This window comes from Anopheles bellator, chromosome 2, assembly GCF_943735745.2.
Source record: "Anopheles bellator chromosome 2, idAnoBellAS_SP24_06.2, whole genome shotgun sequence".
NCBI lineage: Eukaryota > Metazoa > Arthropoda > Insecta > Diptera > Culicidae > Anopheles > Anopheles bellator.
Window position 1 is genome coordinate 17,296,768 of NC_071286.1, and position 20,290 is coordinate 17,317,057.

Consider the following 20,290-nt stretch of genomic DNA (forward strand, 5'->3'; position numbering starts at 1 on the left):
CTGCGCTTTGGAGGCTCGAATAAATTACCCAGCACTGGCCCCAAATTAACAGCCTGACTTCTCTGAGTTGCCTTCCCAGAGGACGCCTCTGGAATACGGAAATCATTGCCTTTGCCTCCCCATTCGATCGGGATCGGGAAAGTCTGGGAAAGTTTGGGCCCCGAAAAGCTGCGAAATCAGATGAAAAGCCTTTTATCACCCGAAGGCACTTACCCGAAGGCTTCGCCCGCAAGTGCTGAGTATGGCGGACAAACACAAAGATAAACTCCGGGAGAGGGATGTGTTTGTCCCAGTTTGTTTTTGTCTCCATTAAACTGTTAACTCGTGAATGGATGGGACCGGGCGTGGGTCGCTGTATTTCCCGAAATTCAATCACGCCATCCACCGAAGGGCATGGGCACTCGGCCCCCCACACGTGAAGTTAAGCTCTGTCTTGTGGCACCCTCCATTCATCATCATCTGTTTTGGGGCTGAAAAGAAAATGCAAATTTTGGCCTTTCCTTTGGCCTAACTACAAGTAATTTTCCGACGCCATTAAATTGATTGCGTCTTAATGGCGGTGGGACCGGGACTCGTGGGACTTCGTTTGAACTGTCGCTGTCCGGGACTCCGGTTGCTGTCCAATCCAGGGCCTCCCTCCCGACGGCTCTCGTGGCCCGGCCTTGGTTTCGAGCGTTGACGCTCCTTCGGTTAAAACAGTTAAATATTTTGTGGCTAAAACTATGAGGACTTTAAGTTAATTCATGCGGTGTTGAAATAGATGGCAATACTCACTAAATTTCACAAATAAATTTTTATCGCATTTCAGACGCAAAAAGAGCTTGCAGAAATGGACGATAGTTTACAAACGCCTGAGTGCCAAGGAAATTATATAAAAAATGTCTTATGGGTTCCAAATGAATTGAAAGAAATATTGGATCCTAACTGCAAAAAGGCCTGGGTACAGCCTGGTGAAACAGGTCCATCGCAACCAAAGCAAAATATTCACTGTGCAAAGGTTATGCTGTGAAATGATACGGGATATGGTGGAATATGAAAGGTGTGGTGTACTATGAGCTATTAAACCCTAATGAAAATATTGATAGACTACATTATCGACAACAATTAATTTAAAGTTGTGAAAGTTTTGAAAAAATGGATCTCTGATTAGATCGCTTCCAAAGATGAGGAGTTCTATCGACACAGAATCCGGGAATTGCCCGAAGAATTAGAGAAAGTAGTAGTCATATGTTTAGTTGTTCGTAGTTAGGCCACCATTGCCGAATAAAAACCGCATGAATTAATTCAAAGTCCTTCAATACCAAAAACAAGTTAGCGGCTCAACTTCGGCCTTGAAAGTAGGAACCGGAACGAAGCGAACGCCACATCGAATTATGCGTGAGGCCCATTTCGGGCGATTGAACATTTCGATTTGGCTCACAATCAGCAACCGGTCGCGGCGACCGGCTGACGAAGTCATTACCAGCCCACGCTCCCCGGACCCCATCTTACGGGGGCTTCGGCGTCGCCGAGCATTGTTGCATATTTATTTTTAAAAGCATTACCCTTTCGGCCTGTCCCGGGAAACCGTAAGCCACTCGAGGCGGAACGAGGAGTCGCAGCAGCCACCGGCCATTTTCAGCCATCCGCCGTGCCGTGGCTGCTGCTGCCGGTGTTTACGAATATTTATGCAAATCATCGCGCTGTCGCACCGGGAAAACGGCCGTCGGGGCCGTGGTGGAAATTTACTTACGGTGCCACTCAACGCGTCTTGTTAGCCCATTACCGGCCGGCGTGCGTGAGTGTGTCTTACGCTGTCAAGGTTGTTCCAGAAAGCCAGCCCAAGAAGTCAGCCTTACACCAGCCACGCTGGAGTCGTGATGCTGCTTCCGGTGGTGTGGTGAACGGATGTAGGGGTCCGAGCGCCTCCCGAACGTGTGAGACGTTAGGAAAATAATTAAACACAGCCCTTAATCGGAAAACCTATTAAACGCCCGGCTCACCAACGGGAGAGAGCCTTTTCCGAGAAGGATTTCCCGGAAGTCAAGAACTGGGAAAAGACTGTAGGGCCGTTGGCTCCAGGTTGGTTGCCCTTTTTACGCACTGCAGAACCGTGAAGGTGAACGCATGGTCACTTACGGCCGAGCATGGGTTGTCCATGAAACAGAGAGAGATGGGAGGCTAAGCCAAAGGCCAACCAGGCTGCGACGGCGGCGGTGGACACTAATAAATGAAGATAAATATTTGTTACCGTACCGTGCCAGGTGCCGGCGACGCTACGCCGTGTCGTGTCACTCCCCAGAAGCCAGGTTTCGGCACGGTGCGACTGTCCATCATCATTAGGTGGCGGACGGTGGCGACCAGTTCGGCACTAAAAGCAACATCAATCGTGCTGCTAGCGCCGGCCGCCGATGTAAATCCGATCGTCGAAATGCTACTTCCGGCCCGGGGTCCCGGGAACATGCGTCCGTCCGGGTTTTTAAGGGACCCACAGGGCCCTCTAACAGGATTAGTTGGCCGGATTCTGCATAAAAAGGCACGGAATGGAGCACTTTTGCATGCCAGGACCTCTCGGTTTTCGGGACCGGAGGATTGAATAATCGAATCGACACCAATCGAGGGTCAGGATCTGCGTTCGGCGCCCCGTCAGTGTGTCTGTGTGCGGTGTGCATGCAATTCCCTTTGGGGCTGGTTGTGGAGGAATTAAATAAATAATAGAAAGGACTCGAGCACGCATACACTCAGCAACACCAGCCCGGGCTGCTGCCCGGAAGGCGTGTACGGGCGTGCAGTAATTTCTGTGACCGTAAATCATTCCGTATCCATTACGGTTGATAAGTTGAACCGGTAATAGAATTTGTCGCATCCTCCTCGAGTGTTACTGGCTGCCTTGCCTGGTGCCGGGATGTGTGAAAGTGCTGACATCCTCGGTCCGGGGGCGCCACCGGAAAAGAGGTCGAACATGACCCCGAGAAGGCGAAGGCACCGATAAAGGGAGAGAGAGAAATAGGGCGCAGATGGAGCAGCGGCACGTGCACACTGCTCCTGTCGCGTGGACCGGACTAGTCCAGGACTGTTTTACTTTTACAGCACTTTTCAACCCCGAACCCTGATTATCGGGTATCGGTTTTATCTTGTCCGACGCTCCATCCTCCAGCGCTCGTTCGATGTGCCGCCCATAACTTAGGCGCGTGTTCCGGAGCGAGCTCTTGGGCCGAGCCGAGTGGCCACTCGAGCGCGAACGCATTATAACGCTGGGAGTGCGCCACGCTTTCGCGTCGAATTTTTGTACGTTATTTTGTGGCAATAACAAAGTATATTGTTTGTTGTTTGCGAAGCACTCGACACGTTGGGCACGTAATTTTCCAACTCGACGCCACGCTGAGTATCGGTTCTTCGTCTGTCGGTTTTTCTGTTTTCTTTTTTTTGGGGTGGCCGGAGCTTGAAATTGTTTACCAGCCGCCGGCAAACCCCGGTGCTGACTGGCCAAACAACATAAGCCGAAACATGTGGAGCCACTCATGCTGCAAGCCGCCGCGGTGACAGCCACGCCGGAATTCGCCGGAGGGACGGTTGCCACTCCGCACACACTCCGTGTTCGATATTATTTTAATTCCCACGTCCACGTTTGTTCGTTTATTTATCTACTCATACACACCCGCGCCGAGTGCCACGTGGCAAATGGTTCGAAAAGAAAAATGGGCGGCCGACGGATCTCGCGCGCGTAACGCAAACAATGGCCACACGGTTCTTCGTTTCGAATCGAAAGAGGGATGTTCACGGGGAGATCGCGCGCCAGTTCGGGGCACACACTTAGAGTCTGGCACATGCACTCTTTACGCAACGGCGCGAGTTTCCACTTCCTGCGACCGACCGGTGCGAGCTGCGTACGAAAACTGACAGCAGCTCGCTGGCTCGGCGTGCGCTTTCGGGAGTTTTCCGTTAGCGAGGCCTGCCCACGGCCGGAGTCTTATCGGAGACGGCGGAAAATGAGAGACCGAGATGCCGATCACGGTTTCCTTCACGGGGTTCGTGTGGCCACATGATGCTGGAAGGAAACTGGGACATCGGGATCGAAACCCGGAGCACGAAATGCATTCAAGAGCTTAAAAGAAGGAGGAGAGAGAAGTGAAGATTAAATCTTCGTCATGTGAAAGAAAGAGATGGAGATAAAGAGAGAGAGACGCTATTTGGGAGAGAATGCGATGGATAGAGAAACACTTTACAAAGGAAGTTAGTGAGAGAAGTGAATAAATGTTAATAAGTTGAATAAAGAGATAATGCGAGAAAGAGAGAAAAACGAGAGAGAGAGAGATACAGAGATCGTATTCTCTCGGAGGCAGGATTCCTAGCCAAGTTTAGCCTGTGACGGGCGCGTTCGGTAGTGCAGCAACAGGTTGGCACACGCAAGAGTCCTGATTGCAGTCCTGTCCCTGTTCAAATCCCGTCGTTGGTGCCCCCTCAAGGAGTTAGAACGCTTCGAGAAAGTGTTGCTTTCCGCTTCAACCGGCAGCCCAGTCGGCCGACTAAGCGATTGCTCGAGGAAGCTGCCGAGGAAATTAAAGGAAGTAGGGCACATTCCATGCGAGTAATGCGAATTTTCGTGTGAACCTGCGGCTTCTCTGCCCTGGGGGCTGCCCGGCATTTCGAGCATTTTCCGCTTCCGTTCCGTGTCCGTTCACAATCACGCTAATTAGGAGCCACCGGCGAGGGGGGTAAACGAATTGAATTGGGACGGTGCCGAGACGGTACTCGGAACTGTGCAGTTTTAATTAACAAGCTCAAGCTGAAGCGGCCACATTCATGCTTGGATAATCGAGATAAACAAGCCACCGAGATTATGTCGTTTTCTTTTTATATCTTATGAAATCGGCAGAATGGGGATGAGTCCTTCTGTTTCGTAAGTAACATTGCGATTCTGCGGGACGTCGACAGGGTCCTGTCGAGAATTACATCACACAAAGCGATCAATCAAACGGCAGAAGAATGTAGAAAAATTAATTAGCTATGTTATGCAAATGGCATAGCCGGGTAATGAAATTGTTATTCGACTTCACACTCGAGCTAATGATGTGTGCACCGGCCACGGTGCAGTTGCCTCGCTGCCACTGCTGCACTGCGGTTCAGGGTTCAAGCCGACAATTAATACCCTTGATTCATCGATAACTAGTTTGACCGGGCGGGCCCGATACCGGAAACGCCAGACACAGACCACCGAGCCAGAGCATCGGGTGAGCAAATGTTATTACCACAAATCGTGCTCAATGAAGTGTGCAATTGAATATCTTCTAATTGCAATCTGCATGCTCGTGTGCTTCACTTATCCGGCCATAGCGATCAAATGGTGCGATCTAATTAATGCACCAGGCTATGTAGTACGCGGTCACCAGCGCAAAATTGGGCCAATTGGCAAAACTAGGACCTGTTCGGCTGATAATTGGTCAATTCGGTGTTTTTTTTTCGTGGCTCTGTATTTCGGCTTTATAATGAATGCACAATAATTGTGCGCCGATTCTTGCTGACAATTGTCTCTAAGCGAATCTCGATTTGTTTCACTCTATTGTATGTGGTTTACCCAAATCAGTACCTGCGGTTCTGTTTCCGGATTTGCTTCCACTTTCATTGGTGTCATTTGGCTATTTTCAGAAATCGAACACAAAATCTGCGAACCCACACAAAATCAGTGTGGGTTGTGAAGAGATTCCGCACAGATTGCGTAGGTTAACCAGCTCGAAGTGATTCGTCCGTTACGGAGCCGATCGGTGGGTTGAAAGTTACACCGAACGAAAACAGGAAGTGAGTGAGCCCGTGAGTGAGTGAGTTAACCCGTGCCCCATGTTAGAAGAAGATATTGAACCGGTTAACGAGTACAAGACTTTTAGTGAGATCATCTCAAATGTTAAGGAATTCTGTACCTTGATCTACTGGATCATTCTTTATTGCTATTCCAAGCACTCAAGGGTTATTTGGCGCAGCACTGTAGGTTTGTGTCTTCGCTAGTGGCAGGCGTCTGACTATCAAGCCGGCTTGAAAGTGCGCTTCAGTGTTACAGCCCTCTGCACTCAACCACTGTTGAACACCTGAAACCAGCACTATCAACAGGGCCGCGTGCAGCTGATTGCGAAACTCAAAGTCACAATCACAGGTCGTTGGTGTTGGTGCTCTACATAAACTGCTTTTTGTGAGCAAAATACGCACGGGGACAGTGAAGCGCAAACAATGGACGAACCCTTCCCTGGCACGATTGTTCCGTTCGCCGTAACCTTGTGAAATTGTGTGCCTTTTTCTGTTTGGTTTTCAATTGTTTGTTAAATTGCGCGGACCGCGCGCCAGTGCACCAAAGCGAGGCGGACAACGGAAAACGGGAAAACGTTTTTCATTCGGGCTGACCTACCGGACGGACGGTGTGATTCCGAGCGAGCGCGAAAAGGGCCACTCGAGGGCCGCGTTTATTGCAATTCTTATCTCGCTGGCGCGAGTTAAGATTATTAAGTGTTTACTGTCTCTGTCTCGGCTGTCAACCCAGTTCGCGCGTAGAGCACGTGAAAATTGGACCGCGCATTCGTGCCACTAGGTATTGCTTGCCCCCGTTACCCACCCGTGCGGCCGGTCCCGGCTCTAGATGAGTAGATCGCTCCTCTTTGTCATCCCGCAGCGTTTGCTATCAATTGGCCGATGTAACCAGGTTGCAGTGATAACGCGCCATTCGAGCAAGATGAGCGAAAGGCAGGAAAGCAGTGGCAGCACCATCGTGAAGGGTGCCGATAGTTGGTTTAACAAGTGAGTACGGGTTGGCCGAGGCCGAGGTCAGAGGTCGTTCGTACTATTAATAACAAACCCTCCGTTGACTCACCCGACGACATTGTAGGTACGCGGCCGTGGAAAGCTCTCCCGAAGACACATTTAAGGGTGTAATCGATCGGTTCAATGGAATCACGGTGGACTCGAACATGGAAACGTGCAATGCGGACAGTTTCCAAGCCATTCTGAAGCGTACGTGCGAAAGCTTAGGATCTCCAATCGTTCTTTCCGATCATTGTTTTCCTCCATTCTCCAGGGTCACTCGAGCACTGGAATGAGCGCAAAACACGTGGCGTGTGGTTCAAAGTTCATTTGAATGCGGCCAGCTGGATACCGGAACTAGTCAATGTGCGCATGGTGACCGATACACGGTGATTCGTCGTCTGCTTCATACCGTTCCTTTTCTCTTGTAGAACGGATTTCAATTCCACCATGCCAAAAATACGTTCGTCATGCTGTACCGCTGGTTGCCGGTACACGAAACGGCCAACATTCCACCGTACGCGCACACGATGGTAGGTGTCGGGGCGCTGGTAATAAACGACCGCAAAAAGCAGGTGCTGGTCGTAAGCGAGATGCACGCCCTCATTGCCGGATCCTGGAAGCTACCGGGAGGCTACGTTGAACCTAGTACGTATGCAGGGCCACACTGGAAACGGTGGCAATTAATAGAGGTATTCCGTCGGGTTTCTACACACAGATGAGAACTTTATCGACGCCGCGATACGCGAGGTGGCAGAAGAGACGAACATACGCACCAAATTCGAGTCGGTCGTCTCGATCAGGCACGCGCACGGTGCCGGGTTCGGGTGTTCGGATCTGTACATCGTGATGGCGCTGACTCCGCTGTCGGAGGATATTAGCAAATGCGACCGCGAGATTGCCGGTTGCCAGTGGATGGATCTGGACGAGTACCTGTCGCACCCGAAGGTACACGAAACCAACCGAAACTTTGTGCGGACGTACCTGGAGTACAAGCGGACGGGCGTGCGGATCGACTGTGCCGACGAAGTGCATCAGTTGCTCCGGAAGCGCTACAACATCTACTCGGTGGTTGCCAAGGTAACGGCGGATGGTGAGACGACCAGTACGCCCAAGTTATAACAGCGGGCAGTGCGCGAACGGGAACGGAGCTAGGGCGGCGGCCTATGAGGCCAGCTTGCTGGGTTGGGCACACACAGGTATGTTGCTATGGCAGTAACACGGGAGCGAAGTAAAACATTGTTTTTATTGTTTGTTACACAAAGTGACGCCAGAGTAGTGTTTGTTTTTCTCTGTCTTTCTCCATCTTTGTCACTCTGATTGTCTCGATTTCCTACAGCATAGGGTATCTTTTGTTGAATCCCTTCTGTAAATAGAACACGCCTCGTAGCGTTTGGGTTTGGTCCGTTCGGTTGTTGTAAATGTGAGCCACACTGGAACGCATTACACCGTTGCTAAGATGGTAGTAATCCATGGAATGTACGAAGTAACGTTAACGTACACACCCGGGATACCGTTGCTGCCGCACCCGATACCCCAGGCCACCAGGCCCACCACGTACCAGCGTCCACTGGAGGCACACACCAGCGGTGAGCCACCGTCGCCCGTGCACGCATCCTTACCCTGTTCCCCGCCTGCACACAGGAAGCTGGTTGGATCGAGCACAAAGTTCGGCCCTAGGCGTGTCGTTCGCAAGGCCGTCTGACAGTTGGCCGAGGCCACTATGGGCACATCGACCTCTTTTGGTATCGCTTGGTATGCACCGCTCGTGAAATCGTTCCGACCCCAGCCGGAAACCCAACAGCGGTTTCCGACGAACGATGCAGTGGACAGGCAAGCCGTGGCGATAGTTGGTGTCACACCGAGATTTACCACTGTGGAGAGACGCAGCACGGCAATGTCGTTCCGCAGGTTGGCCACCGTGAAGTTCGGGTGCACGAAGTATCGGGCGACGGTGAAATCTTGCACCGGCAGCGATTCAGTGGTCGACGCAGCGTCCCACTCTCCGAGACGCACCTTCAATGCCCGGGCGCCGGACCTGAAACAAGCGGCTGGACGTTGCTCATGATCCGCTCAGCTCAGCGACTGCTTCTTTATGCCCACTTACGTGTAGTCGGAAATTTTGTGGGCTGCCGTCAGCACGTTCAGGTTGTCGATCAAAACGCCCGACCCGACGTACACATCGCCCGGGCCGAGAAGAACCACCTGCCACGGATACTCACCGTAGGCGGCCTGGTTGGCAAAAACGGCCGGAGCCGTCGCAACCGGCGGATACTGTAGTCCGCATTGGTAGCCTCCGGCCATACAGCACCGTTCAAGGCCCGTAGCACAGCTCGTCGGTGAGACAATATTCACATTGATGTTCGGGATCGGGGTTGCGGTGGTCGTGGTAGTCGTTGCGGTGGTGCTTACAGGTGCGGCCCCAGCCTGTCGAAATATCGTGGTCAGACCCAAGCTGGCAAACCTATCTCCGATAGAGAAGACTCACGTTGGTTACGATTCTCACGTCCAGCTGTCCAGCGCCATCGGTGCCCGTTGAAGTGCCCGTTGTGTTGCAACGCCCCGTCGGGACGCAGATGCACGTTTGGCCGCCTGTATTAACGATATTCGGAGCGATAACGCCTTCAAAGAGGAGATCGAGAACGGGAAAGCAAATAAAAGAAGCAAAACATACAAAGCATTAGCGAAAGGGGCTGGGAAAGCGGACATTGACACGAGACGGAAACGGAAACCAACCCGTCGTTGGCAGTGGAACGGTGCCCGTCAGGACGCCGCTCGTAATGCCGGTGCTCACGTTCGTGGCTTGTCGCGTGAGGAGATCTTACGGTGATGGTGTTCGGCGGGGTGACAGCAGCGCACGCAAATCATAAAACGAAGAAGAGAACGAAATCATTTTACGAACAAAACACTAGGACACTGGAAAACCTGAGAGTCGCTGCCTACCATTGCCGGGTGCTTCTCCTTCTTGGGGAAAGTTAAAGGACCGCGGTGCGCCGTCCTTCACCGTGATGCAGCCGACGATACAAAGGCACCGGTACAGCAGAAAAGAACGGATCGCAAACTGCTTCATTTTTAACCGTGTAAATCGTGTTCGAATCCGCCGTGGACTTCCGCGCATCGATCGGCATCGATCCGCGTGTTCCCGAGAAAGTCAACAGTACAAACCGACCGTCACGCTCTTCTGTAAATAATTAATACCCATGAAAGGGGAACGCTTAGGGTTTCGTGTTTAGAAAAATAGGGTTTCCGTTGGAAAGGAAGTGGCCTCACAGTTGTTTTAAAGCACGACTTTATCGCATTACATTGATTTTTTTTATTTTAATATTTTGTGAAGCCACTCATTTCTTCTAAACTAAAAACCAGAAACACAACCTTCTAACACTTCACAGGTTTTTGTTCGCCTTAGTTTTTGGATCATTCACTCGAAAAGGATGACCTACAGAACACCACAATTGCACTTCCGTTACCCAGACAGAACGTCGTGCCCTTAATGGCTAATCCCGACGATTCGTGCACTCCTTTTATAGCATTCCGGCCGACCGGGAATCAACCCCGCAATCAGCAGGGTCGCATGCCCACCCGAGGAACACCGAACGGACAGTCGATTATCGAGCGCCAGGGATGCGACCGTGAGCACCACCAATTACCGAGGTGACGTTGTTCGCGCTCGCAAACAATGGTGGGTCAATTTTCCGTTTTTGCTCCCTCTAATCGATTGTGCCCGTTTTTCTTCGAGGACCGCAGTGAAAATGGTCTAGAAGCCGTAACTGTTGGTGTAGAAAGAAATGAAAAACCAGCTGGCGTAGGTGAGAGGTCTAAAAAACGGGGGCCATTTGTGAAATGGGTTGGCCAAGCAGCTGCAGCACTATGACAATTCCATTTTATGTCCGATGATGAATGGCAGATTTGTTTGGTTGGCCTTCGCATCAACACCGGCTGCCGTTGAGGGATAAAGAGACCGGTTCCAGTTTACAAGATGTACTTATAAATTTTATATTTCATTTATTCTAGTGAGTGTTTGTATAGTACGCTGCGGTTCCCTTGACAAGTTCTTACACACTAAGCCTGTGCTACTGATTTGTTCACTCATCTGCGCACTATCTGCCATTCTCGGTGTCCGCTTTCGGGGCCGTCCCGGAACAGTGCTCAACACTTGCTGTACACCGGTGCATCGGTTTTAGGTGCTGCCGCCGGTTTCTGACTTCGGAAACTCTATGTTGGAAATGTCCCGGATGACGTTCGCCACACGATCCTGGTACAGTAGCATGACGGTGTCGGAGAACACGGCCGCCATCTGCTCGAACGTTTCGCGCAGAAAGTCGTCACGCTTCTGGCGTGTCCGCAGCATCCGATCGATTTCGCGCTTTATCCGCTGCCGCAACCGGTTCTTCGCCTTCTCGATCGTTACCCGTATGTCCTCCTTGTTTTGGCGGCGCCTTCGGTTAAGCTCGGCGTTCCGCTGCCTCCGGAGCGCCTTCTGTTCCGGCGTCTCGTTCTGGCGCTTAATGCGCTGCTGGAGGGTGTGCTTCGCGCGGATCAGTGACTTGATCGTCACTTTGCCTTCAGCCTGTAGTGGTGTTGCTGCTGGCGGAGGTTGCTGCCGTTCGGGCACGGTAAACGGATGCGGATGCTGCTTCGTGTCTGGCTGTTGGTGGTGGTGGTGGTGGTGCTCCTGTGGCTGCTGCTGCTGCTGCAGCTGTTGTTGTTGTGGTTGGTTTGGGTTATTGGGTAGGGCAGGTGCATTCTTTTTCTCTTTCGTCCCACTGCGCCCCTGACCGGACGGATGGTGATGCTGGTGCTGGTGACTGTGGTGTTGATGCTGTTGCTGGTGCGGCGGTGGCGGTACAGGATGCTGCTGCGGCGGGTGCTTGGTGCTGCTACTGACGCCCTTGGGATGCTTTTGGAAGGAGTTTCTCGCAACACCTGGCCCACCGGCGGCTGACATTTGGTTCGCGTAGAAGGCATTCTTGTCGTACTCCGAGTACGGATTGTACGCGTGCTGGTAGTACAGGTTGAAGTCCTCTATGCTGAACGACGGCGGAATCTCCATCGGGGCTGGGTGCTCTTGTAGATCCACCTGTAAGTAGGTGTACGGAGGTTCCATGGCTTCGTGTTGTGTGTGTGTTTTGCACTATTCACTTTCTTACGGTGGGCGAAATTTTATCGCATTATCGACGATCCGGGTACGGCAGACTCGCTGGAAGTGGTTTGCTCCGGTTTGTGGATCGAATTCTCCCGCAGTAAGGCAAAACTAAAAACAATATTGTGAAAGTGAAGCAATATTATTGTTTCTAAGTTTTTTGCGTTGACAGCTAAACACACGTCAAACGCATGGCCAAGGTTGCTACACTGGAAACGTCGGTTTCGCCACAAGGTGCACAATACTTTACACGAATTATGTGCTTCATAAACATTTGAAATATAGGCTCAATAACTTCAATATGCAATTAATCTTTATAGCTGTGCTATCAGCTATGGCTATGTCCTGTTCCGATAAATTGTGTGTTATTTAATTATAAAGAGGGGAAATGATACGTTGCTAAGAAACTTATAGTACGCCTGTTTGACCGCTAGAGGTCGCTTGAGGTCGTCATCTATCGGTGAATATCGGTACTAATCCGCCGTTTTGCGCAACACATTTGATTTAACTTTTAATTTTCGATTCGAAACACGTTGGCAAGGAGAAGAGAGAAGGGTGCCGGGAAAGGATCCGCTTGTCGGCCATTCGAATCCAATTTGGAAGCACGTCCCAAGGGAGTCAAACTCAGCGATTCATTTTTACATTGACTATTGATTTTATTGTCGTAATTGATAGGAAAAATAACTTGCGACAAATCAGTGCTCGGTTATGCATTCCTTTCGAAGCACGGATTTACAGTTTTTCGTATGGGTTTCGCTGGTTGCTAGTTAATTTCGGCCGGTTGCAATCGTTCCCTACTTCACCTGGTTTGATTTGATCCTCGTCTGGCGGCATGGTGCGCTTAGAGTCTAAATTGAAGACCGTTACTTATTGTGGGCAGTTGGCTGAAACGAACGAACTGAGAAGTCAGTGCATCGGACAGATGTGTTTAATGTATACAGTTAAACGTAAAGACAAACGGAGAATAAAAGCGTGAACTACGTTGCTGAGATTACTTGAAACGTGTAGCAGATTCGTGCCGACCCTCTAAGCCAGGTTGCGGCAAACGAGTCAATATAGCTTAACGAATGAACACAATTAGTACATCGTGTCGGAATAGTATCCGACAGGACTGAAGACACAAGTTTCCAAAAGTCGCGACTCACGAAAATAAGAAATTAAATAAACGGATCGACCATATCGAACAAGTTATGCCTACGGAACTAAACTGGCAGTTTGAGGATGTGTATGGTGCAGTTCCGTAGAACTGGGAGCTGGTGGAACCGTTCCGGTATGCTCCATGGATTGAAAGCAGTTAAGCGTGTTTGTCAGATTCATTGTAGTTACTGCCTTTCGTACTGGGTGTACCTGCACTGGGAAACCTTTCAAAACAATCATTAAAATAGAGTGTGCCGGCAAACTAAACTCCGTGAGAAGGACATGGTTCGTGGATGTGATACGGCCTTTCATCGTTTACCGATTGCTCCTGTCGGTTTCGATAGACGTTTTCTTTTCGTTTTCGCCTCGTTTTTGTTTTTTACATAAATACTACAATTATTTGGCACATTCGTTGTTCGTCACTGTCCGTGTTCCTATGCTTTTTTATGCTTCTCTGCCCTGTGGCTTTATAGTATAACGCGTACGATAAGGGTTTTAGTAGGCATTTTTTAGTTTCTTTTACTGATTAGTGTTTTTCCTTTCTCTTCCGACCTCTTTCCCACCCACGATGCAGTCCGGTTCCGTTCGCGCTGTTGGTCGTTGCGAAATTAACCGTCGCCCTGGCACACCGTAACACTACTGCTTCCGGCAGGAGAGTCGTACAGGGATTCTTGCTCTTCTCGCTCGTCCTCGTGCCTGGGACTACAGGGTGCACGTTAGACAACCGGTGGTTCCGTGCCTAGGTCCTGTCTGTGGGGGGCAAAGGTAAATGCATTTTTATAAGCAACAAGTCCGCCCATAATCTAGCGTTCGATTAGTTGGTGCAGTAAGAGGTGCAGCACTCAATCAGTACCCTCAGAGTGCTGCTTAGTGGGGACTACAAGTCTCTTGTGAGTTTACTTACGCTTCGATTAAATCTATTCATTGTCCTATAACAGTGTTATTTACATTCGTTGTTTACTTGACTGAGAGGTGCATCGCGCGTTGCAGAACAGTTACATTCCTTTTAATTGACATTCCTAGTTCACAAAACTTAGCCCAGATGTTCTACCGAACGAGCCGAAGCCCAGAACAAAAACAGACCAATAGGATTAGCTATCGATTAAAACAGTACCACTCAAACCAGGAAATTGCAACATGACATGTTAACAAAATCAAATATCGGCACGTGTTCAATTCCATCACTTGACTTGGTACCATATTTTATGATTATTTACGTATCTGTACATTTTTATGCTCCTTTGTTGTACTACTGGTCGTTTAGAGAAAGCGAGAACCGAGGCTTGGCCGTTCGCTCGATTAGGAAAGGGCCACAAAGGGAAGAACATTGAGAACTGGGAGCCCACTTGGGGCATGGAGTATGTACAATGCGTGGTCGCAGTCCATTTGCGGTATCGATATGGCTTTGTTTGATCTTTCGGAACATTCTCTTACACATTCGTATCGTAGCTAACTAAACGGAAGACGAAAACGGGGTTTAGCTTGCGTTTCATAACCGACAATGGGTTCGCTGAGCTACCCAAAGGCTAGCCAGCAGCGGTACTAGAAGCGTGGTCCAACTTGTGACCGAATTGGAAGCGCACCGCGAGGCATTGTTGCCGTACGGCCGCGGATATATAATGTGCACCGGGGGCGGTTCTTCGATTTCGTCAAACTCGTACGGACCGAGAGGACTATCGAAATCGGTATACAGCAAGGAGGAAGGAATCCACGAGGGACTAGCGGAACCAGGATTGATGGTAGTTACCAAAGAATCCATAGGCAGCGTGGGAACATTAAGTTACGATCCGTTAGAGGTTAGGAGTGAGAATTGTGAAAGGTGTGAGGCTTACTCGTCACAAACGTCGACGTTGACCGTGCGGAGCGCGTAGTCACGCAGCTCGATGGATCTGCTCTTCTCGTTGTTCTCCACGCTGAACACACACCCGTTAAAGCTCTCGTTGTAGCGATTGCCGGTAACACGCTCGATATCCGGCACACCACCTGTCAAACACAGAGAACGGTGTAAGCATTTAACAAAGGTATCTTTTCAGTCCTTAATCACTTGTCGTACCGATGTAGATGCTGCCGGGAAGGTTCATCGTCTGCTTGCCCGTCGGGCGTGTCTCTCCATGCACGGTCATCGAGTCGACCTGCAGATGGAACTGATTGCGGTCACGGCGCACCAGTGCCACGTGTCGTTCGCCGTCGGCCACGAATGCGTCCAGATGGCGGATGCTGGATTCTTGCCCGTCCATTCTTATCGTCAGCTCGACGAACCCATCCTGCACGGCCAGCGCAATGTAGTCGTTGCCGAGGAACTCCTCGCCGTTGCGCTGCCCGTACCACAGTAGCAGTCCGTTGTTCTCGTAGGCACTGAACAGGATCGCTATTTCGGTGACCAGCTGGTTGGGGCCCTTCTCTAGCGCATCGGGGCTAACTTCGATGAATCCGTTACCGTGGAAGCGGGAAGCTACGATCGTGTTGTAGACGCTTTCGCATCGCATCCCAAGGTAGCCCGGTTGGCAGGTACAGGTGTAGTTGAGGCCTCCAGCGTGCGACAAACAGGGGGCACCGTTTTCGCACGGACGCTCGTCGAGACAGATGTCGGTAACGATCTCGCAATCGACGCCTCCGCGTCCGGGACGACACGTGACCGAACCCTCGTCCTCCTCATCGCCACGCCGCGCAGGTGGCACCACCTTCTCGTGCCCACAGTGGTACACATTGGCCGAATCCTGGATGTCGTCGATCATGTTCACCTTGTTGCCGGATGTTTCCAGCTGAAAAGACCCACCGAATACTGTACAGCGGCTGCCCACGGTAAACACTTACTACAGACCCTCACCTCAGCGATGCATCCCTCGAACCCACGACGGACACCGAGCTCCTGGCTAATCAGTAGCCGCTTATCGTATCCGCCGGCGTAAACCTTGGTCTTTAGCAGGATCGGTGGATTGCGGTTCGGCATCTCGTTGATCACCGTTTCTTCGTCGACCTGCAAGTAGCCAACGCCGGCCCGGGAACGTCCCGTCGAAACCCTATGCCAACGGCCGACCTCAATCGGGACAATCGAACGCAATACCGAAGGCTTTATTTCTAGTGAAGGAGCCGTAAGGGAATGTACAAAGAAAACGTGAGCTTATCGCTGTCGTTGGAGTAAACGATCGCCGTGTCACTTACTTCCGGCCACACTGTATCGCAGTTCGATGAAGCCATTGTTCAGAATCACCGCCAGGTAATCGCCGTACGCTTGCTCATGTTCGGCCGCGTAGAACAGGACACCGTTTTCCAGCGAGTCGGGCTTGAATCGGAATTGAACGCTGCGCTTCGATTGGAATTTACTGAAAGCAAGGGAGAGGATAGAATAACTACTAGTAACAGTTCCTGGGTAAGTATTGCTACTAACTCGTAGGCCGCGTAGCTTCCATCCTTGAACGCCAGCGTGGCGTCACTGTAGTGCTCGGTGTACTGGCAGCGATCTCCCGTCTTGTGCACGGGACAGTAGCACTCCGGTCCGACGTCTGTCTCTTGACACCGACCGACGCCGCACGTGTCCACGGCACACCCGATGCCCTCGTGCTCACAGTTGCGTCCCGTGTGACCCTCGCGGCACAGGCACACGTATCCGCGGACCGTCTGCGACTCCATGCACGTGCCGGCCCCATGGTTGCAGGGATCCTCCGCGCACGGTTCGCACGCCGTCAGCCCGACCGTTGTGATGGCGTCCTCGTACAGCTGCACTTCCCGGTCGTTTAACTTAAGCCGGCTAATGCAGCCGACGAATCCTTCGCGCGATTCCAGCGCATTCGCCGGTACGCTGTCAAAGTTCGGCACACCACCAACGAACAGGTGGTCGTCCAGATTGAGTCCATGGAAGCGAAGCCGCTCGGGGAAGTTCACCGGGGCCTGATCGTCCACCAGCAGGAAGCCGTTGTTGCGCACCCGGTTCACCTTGACCGTGTGCCATTCGCCGCGGCGGACGGGCTGGTCCGGTTGCAGGGTCACCAGCTCACCGCCGAACCGGAACCGGAACTGGGGGTAGCCGGCGTTCAGCGACAGCGCGATAAAGTCCTCATGCGGACGCCGTTGGGCACTGTACAGCAGCAGACCGTTCAGTTTTTCCGGCTTGAACGAAATTTCGAAGTAGAACTTCGAGTACACGTTCTCGATGGGCTTGAACTCGATGTAGCTTCGTGGCGACTGCGGGAAGAACGGTATGACCGCGTTGACGACGAGCGTGATCAGCACGTTCGCCGTTTGGCCGCCGTGTTTGGCGGTGCAGACATATGTTCCAGCGCTGGACGCTTGCACGTCCGGTAGGACGAGAACAGCCTGCGAAAAACCCGAAGAAGAACACAGGGAGAACAATCAAGTGACGCCCGTAAGGCGATCGGCGGCCACTTACACTTCGGGTGTCCTCGTCGGCCGACAGAGAGCCCTCGTTACGAGACCACTGGTAGGACGTTGGGTGCAGGTCGGTGTTGCACTGCAGCTTAACTGTCGTGCCACGGTCTGCGTACTCGACTCGGGCAGTAGTGCGCGGTACGTCCGGGATCGTGTTGTCTTCCACTTGCAGCTCAAAGTCAGAAATGTAGCGCAGCCCATCTTCCGTGTAGCAGACGCACGTGTACTTGCCCGTGTCATCTTCGCGTGCGTTCGCAATGTACAGCCGGTTTCCGTCTTGCTGTAAACAAGGAATGTGCGCGGTGAGTTTCTGTTTCGGATCGGATACCGAAATGGGATACTTACACGAATGTTGAACGGCAGCGGTGAGCCGTCACCCTTCTCCCAACGGATCGGTACGCTAGTGCCGGCCGATGAGGTACAATCAACGGCGATCGACTCTCCGGGACGCACGTATGAGCGCGACGGTTCGAGCTGCAGAATTGGCAGTGATTCGGGAGCTGAGCGGAGCGGTGAGTGGTTCCGGATAAATAGAAAAACAATCAGGCGTTAGATTCGTAATGTTGTGGCGAGTGACACTGTGTAGCCCTTTCCTAGTCGGACCAAGGATACACAGGAGCTGCTCGTTAAACTGGTTTATAACATTCACTACTACTGGACGCTGCTTTTTGTTGGCTCCTCAACACTGTACTTCGTCATTGAACTACTTCCACCAGTTATTGGTCTACGAGGTCGTACGGGGATTATTTTGAGACGAAGCCATCCCTCTGAGGGCTTCTCTCGAGAGTCTCGCCTAGCATTACTATATTCCGACCGCAGTTAGCCGACAGACGACTACGTTTTTAGCACCATAACCTCACAGTTAGTGGCCGTTAGTACCTTGCTACCATTTTAATGTTCTGTTAGTCTGTCAGTGGTACGAGACGGGCACTGATGATTGATGGCGTTAGTTACAAGCAAACACACAGGATTACCACACGATGGCGACTGCACTCTCAAACAAAACGGATCATCTTCGTTAGGGTCTTTAATGGGGGGGGGGGGTGGGTTGGGCATGTTGGCGAGGACACGAAGACAGCCGGCGATAGTGGAAAAATCCCGCCTGAGGCACCGGCATTGGGAACAATACTGAAACAAAAGCCCCAAGTTGAAGTTGAAGAAATAAAGGACTCTCTTGAATGAAACGAATGGACAATTTTAAAGCTTCTTGCCATTAAAGGCTAGATGGTGGCCGAAGATTTGGCTGACACAAAGAGAAGCACACACAAACACACGCAAGCGTACGCATAGAGAGAGAGCGAGAGAGGAGCATAAAGAGTGACGGTTGCGTTTGAAACGGAAAAAATGGAAAACGCACACAAAAGCACACCATATGGCAAAATATATTTAAAAACTACATACCGTCAGGGGTTACCGTCGGAAGGTTTTATAACATTGGAGCGAATAAACTAACGGAACAAAACCTCAAAATAGCAAAATACGTTCTCGTTCGGGTTGCCATACGTTGTGCGCTGCCTGCTAGGCAGTGAGACTTTTAAATTTAAGGATACGAACAGTCAAATCCTCTCCTTCGAAAGAGGCACTGACTTTGGGACGGACATTGGGGAGTAATTGAATCGAAAAAAGGTTGAAAACCAAAACTTAGAGCAACGGTGGAGCTACCAGCGCTATTGGAACAGAACACATAAGAAATGCATTTAGCACGACGAAGCAGGCGGACGGACTTTCGTACTTAGCACAAAAGCACACTAGATAGACGTCTGAATGAGGTGAATGACGAACAAACAAACGAGACAATTTGCTGCCCCAAAAAGGGTGTCGCTGCGCCGCACGACAAGGGTCCTGCTGTTTACTCTCTGTGGTGTTCCGATATTGGTTCGCTGAAATGTGGTCCAAGATTTGGTTGGTTGGTTTCGAATTTGGAATTTTCCTTTCCGGCCCTTGCACGGCGGCGGCTTTGGACTGACACACAATTTGTTCAAACGCTCTCTTTCTCCACTGACGACCAGTGGACTAATAGTACTACAGAGGGAGAAAACGAGAAAGAGAGAGAGCGGGACAGGACAAAGCCTAGGTCTAGGTTGTCTAGTCTAGGGACAAAGTGACGGGGGTAACTACCGGTTACGGTACAACTATGGGGTTGAACGTGTACTAAACAGATACAGATCTCGGAGGCTTGGGGGGCCTACGTGAACTAGAGTGAACACATACAGAGGGAACGGGGAAATAATAAAAACAACAAACTCATCATAACAAACCGAAATAAAACGTTGGTTTACGCTTCGGACGATCGACATCCTCATCCTTCTGCTCGTGACCACCGTCATTGCCGTCACCACGTCGGCCACCGGAGCGCGTTCGGGCGCCATTACGCGTCCGCGGACGGTGGCGAACCCGCCCGCCACGGGGTCGACCCATCGTGGTGCTGTTGCTGTTGTTACCGGGCGCCGCTGGACTGTGCCGTGGCCCGACGGGCGTACATGTGGCCAAACTGAGCCGATCCCGGCAGATGTACCGCCCGTCATCGCAGACCCACTGGCGACGAACGCACCCGGCGTACACCACCACGGCCACCGGGCACACGTAGTCGGTGAAGCTGCACGCCTCCGCCGACGGTCCGCGCCCTGCTTCACGAAACAAGGAACGAACGGAATCGGGAACCCGGTCGGCCCAAGGTTGGGTTGCACGGGGGGCGATCTAGTGAGTGTCGGTCGGTCTCGGACTAGGGGAGGCGTGACAGATGTGACGAATGGGCAAACTTCGAGATCGATCGAAATTGGGGCTTTCAAACGCCGACGTCACGAATACTGCACCACACACCCCCCCGGGGGAAGCGGGGGAATGCTTTGCGTTTTGCTTTGTAGT

At 51.5% G+C, this 20,290-nt stretch overlaps 4 protein-coding genes across 6 annotated transcripts in view; 1 reads left to right on the forward strand and 3 right to left on the reverse strand.

Annotated features, from left to right (window-relative positions):
* The first annotated feature begins 6,182 nt into the window (after nt 1-6,182).
* Nucleotides 6,183-8,020, forward strand: LOC131209794 (uncharacterized). Of its 2 annotated transcripts, XM_058202935.1 has the most exons (6): nt 6,183-6,553; nt 6,635-6,759; nt 6,848-6,972; nt 7,037-7,128; nt 7,194-7,410; nt 7,481-8,020. In XM_058202935.1, exons 2-6 carry the CDS (start codon nt 6,695-6,697, stop codon nt 7,882-7,884), a joined length of 903 nt encoding a protein of 300 aa, XP_058058918.1. In that variant the 5' UTR covers nt 6,183-6,553; nt 6,635-6,694; the 3' UTR covers nt 7,885-8,020. The 2 variants fall into 2 exon arrangements, with proteins under 2 accessions (XP_058058918.1, XP_058058917.1); XM_058202934.1 differs by having other exon boundaries at nt 6,183-6,759.
* A 185-nt stretch (nt 8,021-8,205) lies between these two features.
* On the reverse strand, nt 8,206-9,832 carry LOC131207106 (phenoloxidase-activating factor 2-like). Its single transcript, XM_058199715.1, has 5 exons — nt 9,706-9,832; nt 9,499-9,582; nt 9,251-9,384; nt 8,870-9,189; nt 8,206-8,800 (listed from the first exon to the last, which is right to left on the reverse strand). Exons 1-5 carry the CDS (start codon nt 9,830-9,832, stop codon nt 8,206-8,208), a joined length of 1,260 nt encoding a protein of 419 aa, XP_058055698.1.
* Nucleotides 9,833-10,784: 952 nt separating this feature from the next.
* LOC131210059 (GATA zinc finger domain-containing protein 10-like) lies at nt 10,785-11,997 on the reverse strand. 2 transcript variants are annotated; one of them, XM_058203251.1, is made up of 2 exons: nt 11,910-11,997; nt 10,785-11,839 (listed from the first exon to the last, which is right to left on the reverse strand). In XM_058203251.1, exon 2 carries the CDS (start codon nt 11,810-11,812, stop codon nt 10,940-10,942), a length of 873 nt encoding a protein of 290 aa, XP_058059234.1. In that variant the 5' UTR covers nt 11,813-11,839; nt 11,910-11,997; the 3' UTR covers nt 10,785-10,939. The 2 variants fall into 2 exon arrangements, with proteins under 2 accessions (XP_058059234.1, XP_058059235.1); XM_058203252.1 differs by having other exon boundaries at nt 11,902-11,997.
* Nucleotides 11,998-12,539: 542 nt separating this feature from the next.
* LOC131207107 (basement membrane-specific heparan sulfate proteoglycan core protein) overlaps nt 12,540-20,290 on the reverse strand; it is a 57,377-nt gene continuing 49,626 nt past the window's right edge. Inside the window, exons 43-50 of the mRNA XM_058199716.1 lie at nt 17,771-17,925; nt 17,427-17,705; nt 16,428-17,353; nt 16,202-16,362; nt 15,867-16,117; nt 15,093-15,801; nt 14,872-15,022; nt 12,540-13,789 (exon numbers count right to left, since the gene is read on the reverse strand). Of these exons, the coding sequence (XP_058055699.1) occupies nt 13,756-13,789; nt 14,872-15,022; nt 15,093-15,801; nt 15,867-16,117; nt 16,202-16,362; nt 16,428-17,353; nt 17,427-17,705; nt 17,771-17,925 (2,666 nt within the window). The 3' untranslated portion in view covers nt 12,540-13,755. The remainder of the gene's footprint in view (nt 13,790-14,871; nt 15,023-15,092; nt 15,802-15,866; nt 16,118-16,201; nt 16,363-16,427; nt 17,354-17,426; nt 17,706-17,770; nt 17,926-20,290) is intronic.

What these genes read in the sequence shown, in the direction of transcription:
- LOC131207106 (XM_058199715.1), bottom strand. Translation starts at nt 9,832, where the DNA reads ATGAAGCAGTTTGCGATCCGTTCTTTTCTGCTGTACCGGTGCCTTTGT. An exon ending in AGGAGAAGCACCCGGCAATG is followed by an intron (nt 9,583 to 9,705) that starts GTAGGCAGCGAC and finishes CATCACCGTAAG; the next exon opens with ATCTCCTCACGCGACAAGCC. An exon ending in ACGTGAGAATCGTAACCAAC is followed by an intron (nt 9,190 to 9,250) that starts GTGAGTCTTCTC and finishes ATATTTCGACAG; the next exon opens with GCTGGGGCCGCACCTGTAAG.
- LOC131209794 (XM_058202934.1), top strand. Translation starts at nt 6,602, where the DNA reads ATGAGTAGATCGCTCCTCTTTGTCATCCCGCAGCGTTTGCTATCAATT. An exon ending in TTTCCAAGCCATTCTGAAGC is followed by an intron (nt 6,973 to 7,036) that starts GTACGTGCGAAA and finishes TCCATTCTCCAG; the next exon opens with GGTCACTCGAGCACTGGAAT. An exon ending in GGATACCGGAACTAGTCAAT is followed by an intron (nt 7,129 to 7,193) that starts GTGCGCATGGTG and finishes TTTCTCTTGTAG; the next exon opens with AACGGATTTCAATTCCACCA.
- LOC131210059 (XM_058203251.1), bottom strand. Translation starts at nt 11,812, where the DNA reads ATGGAGATTCCGCCGTCGTTCAGCATAGAGGACTTCAACCTGTACTAC.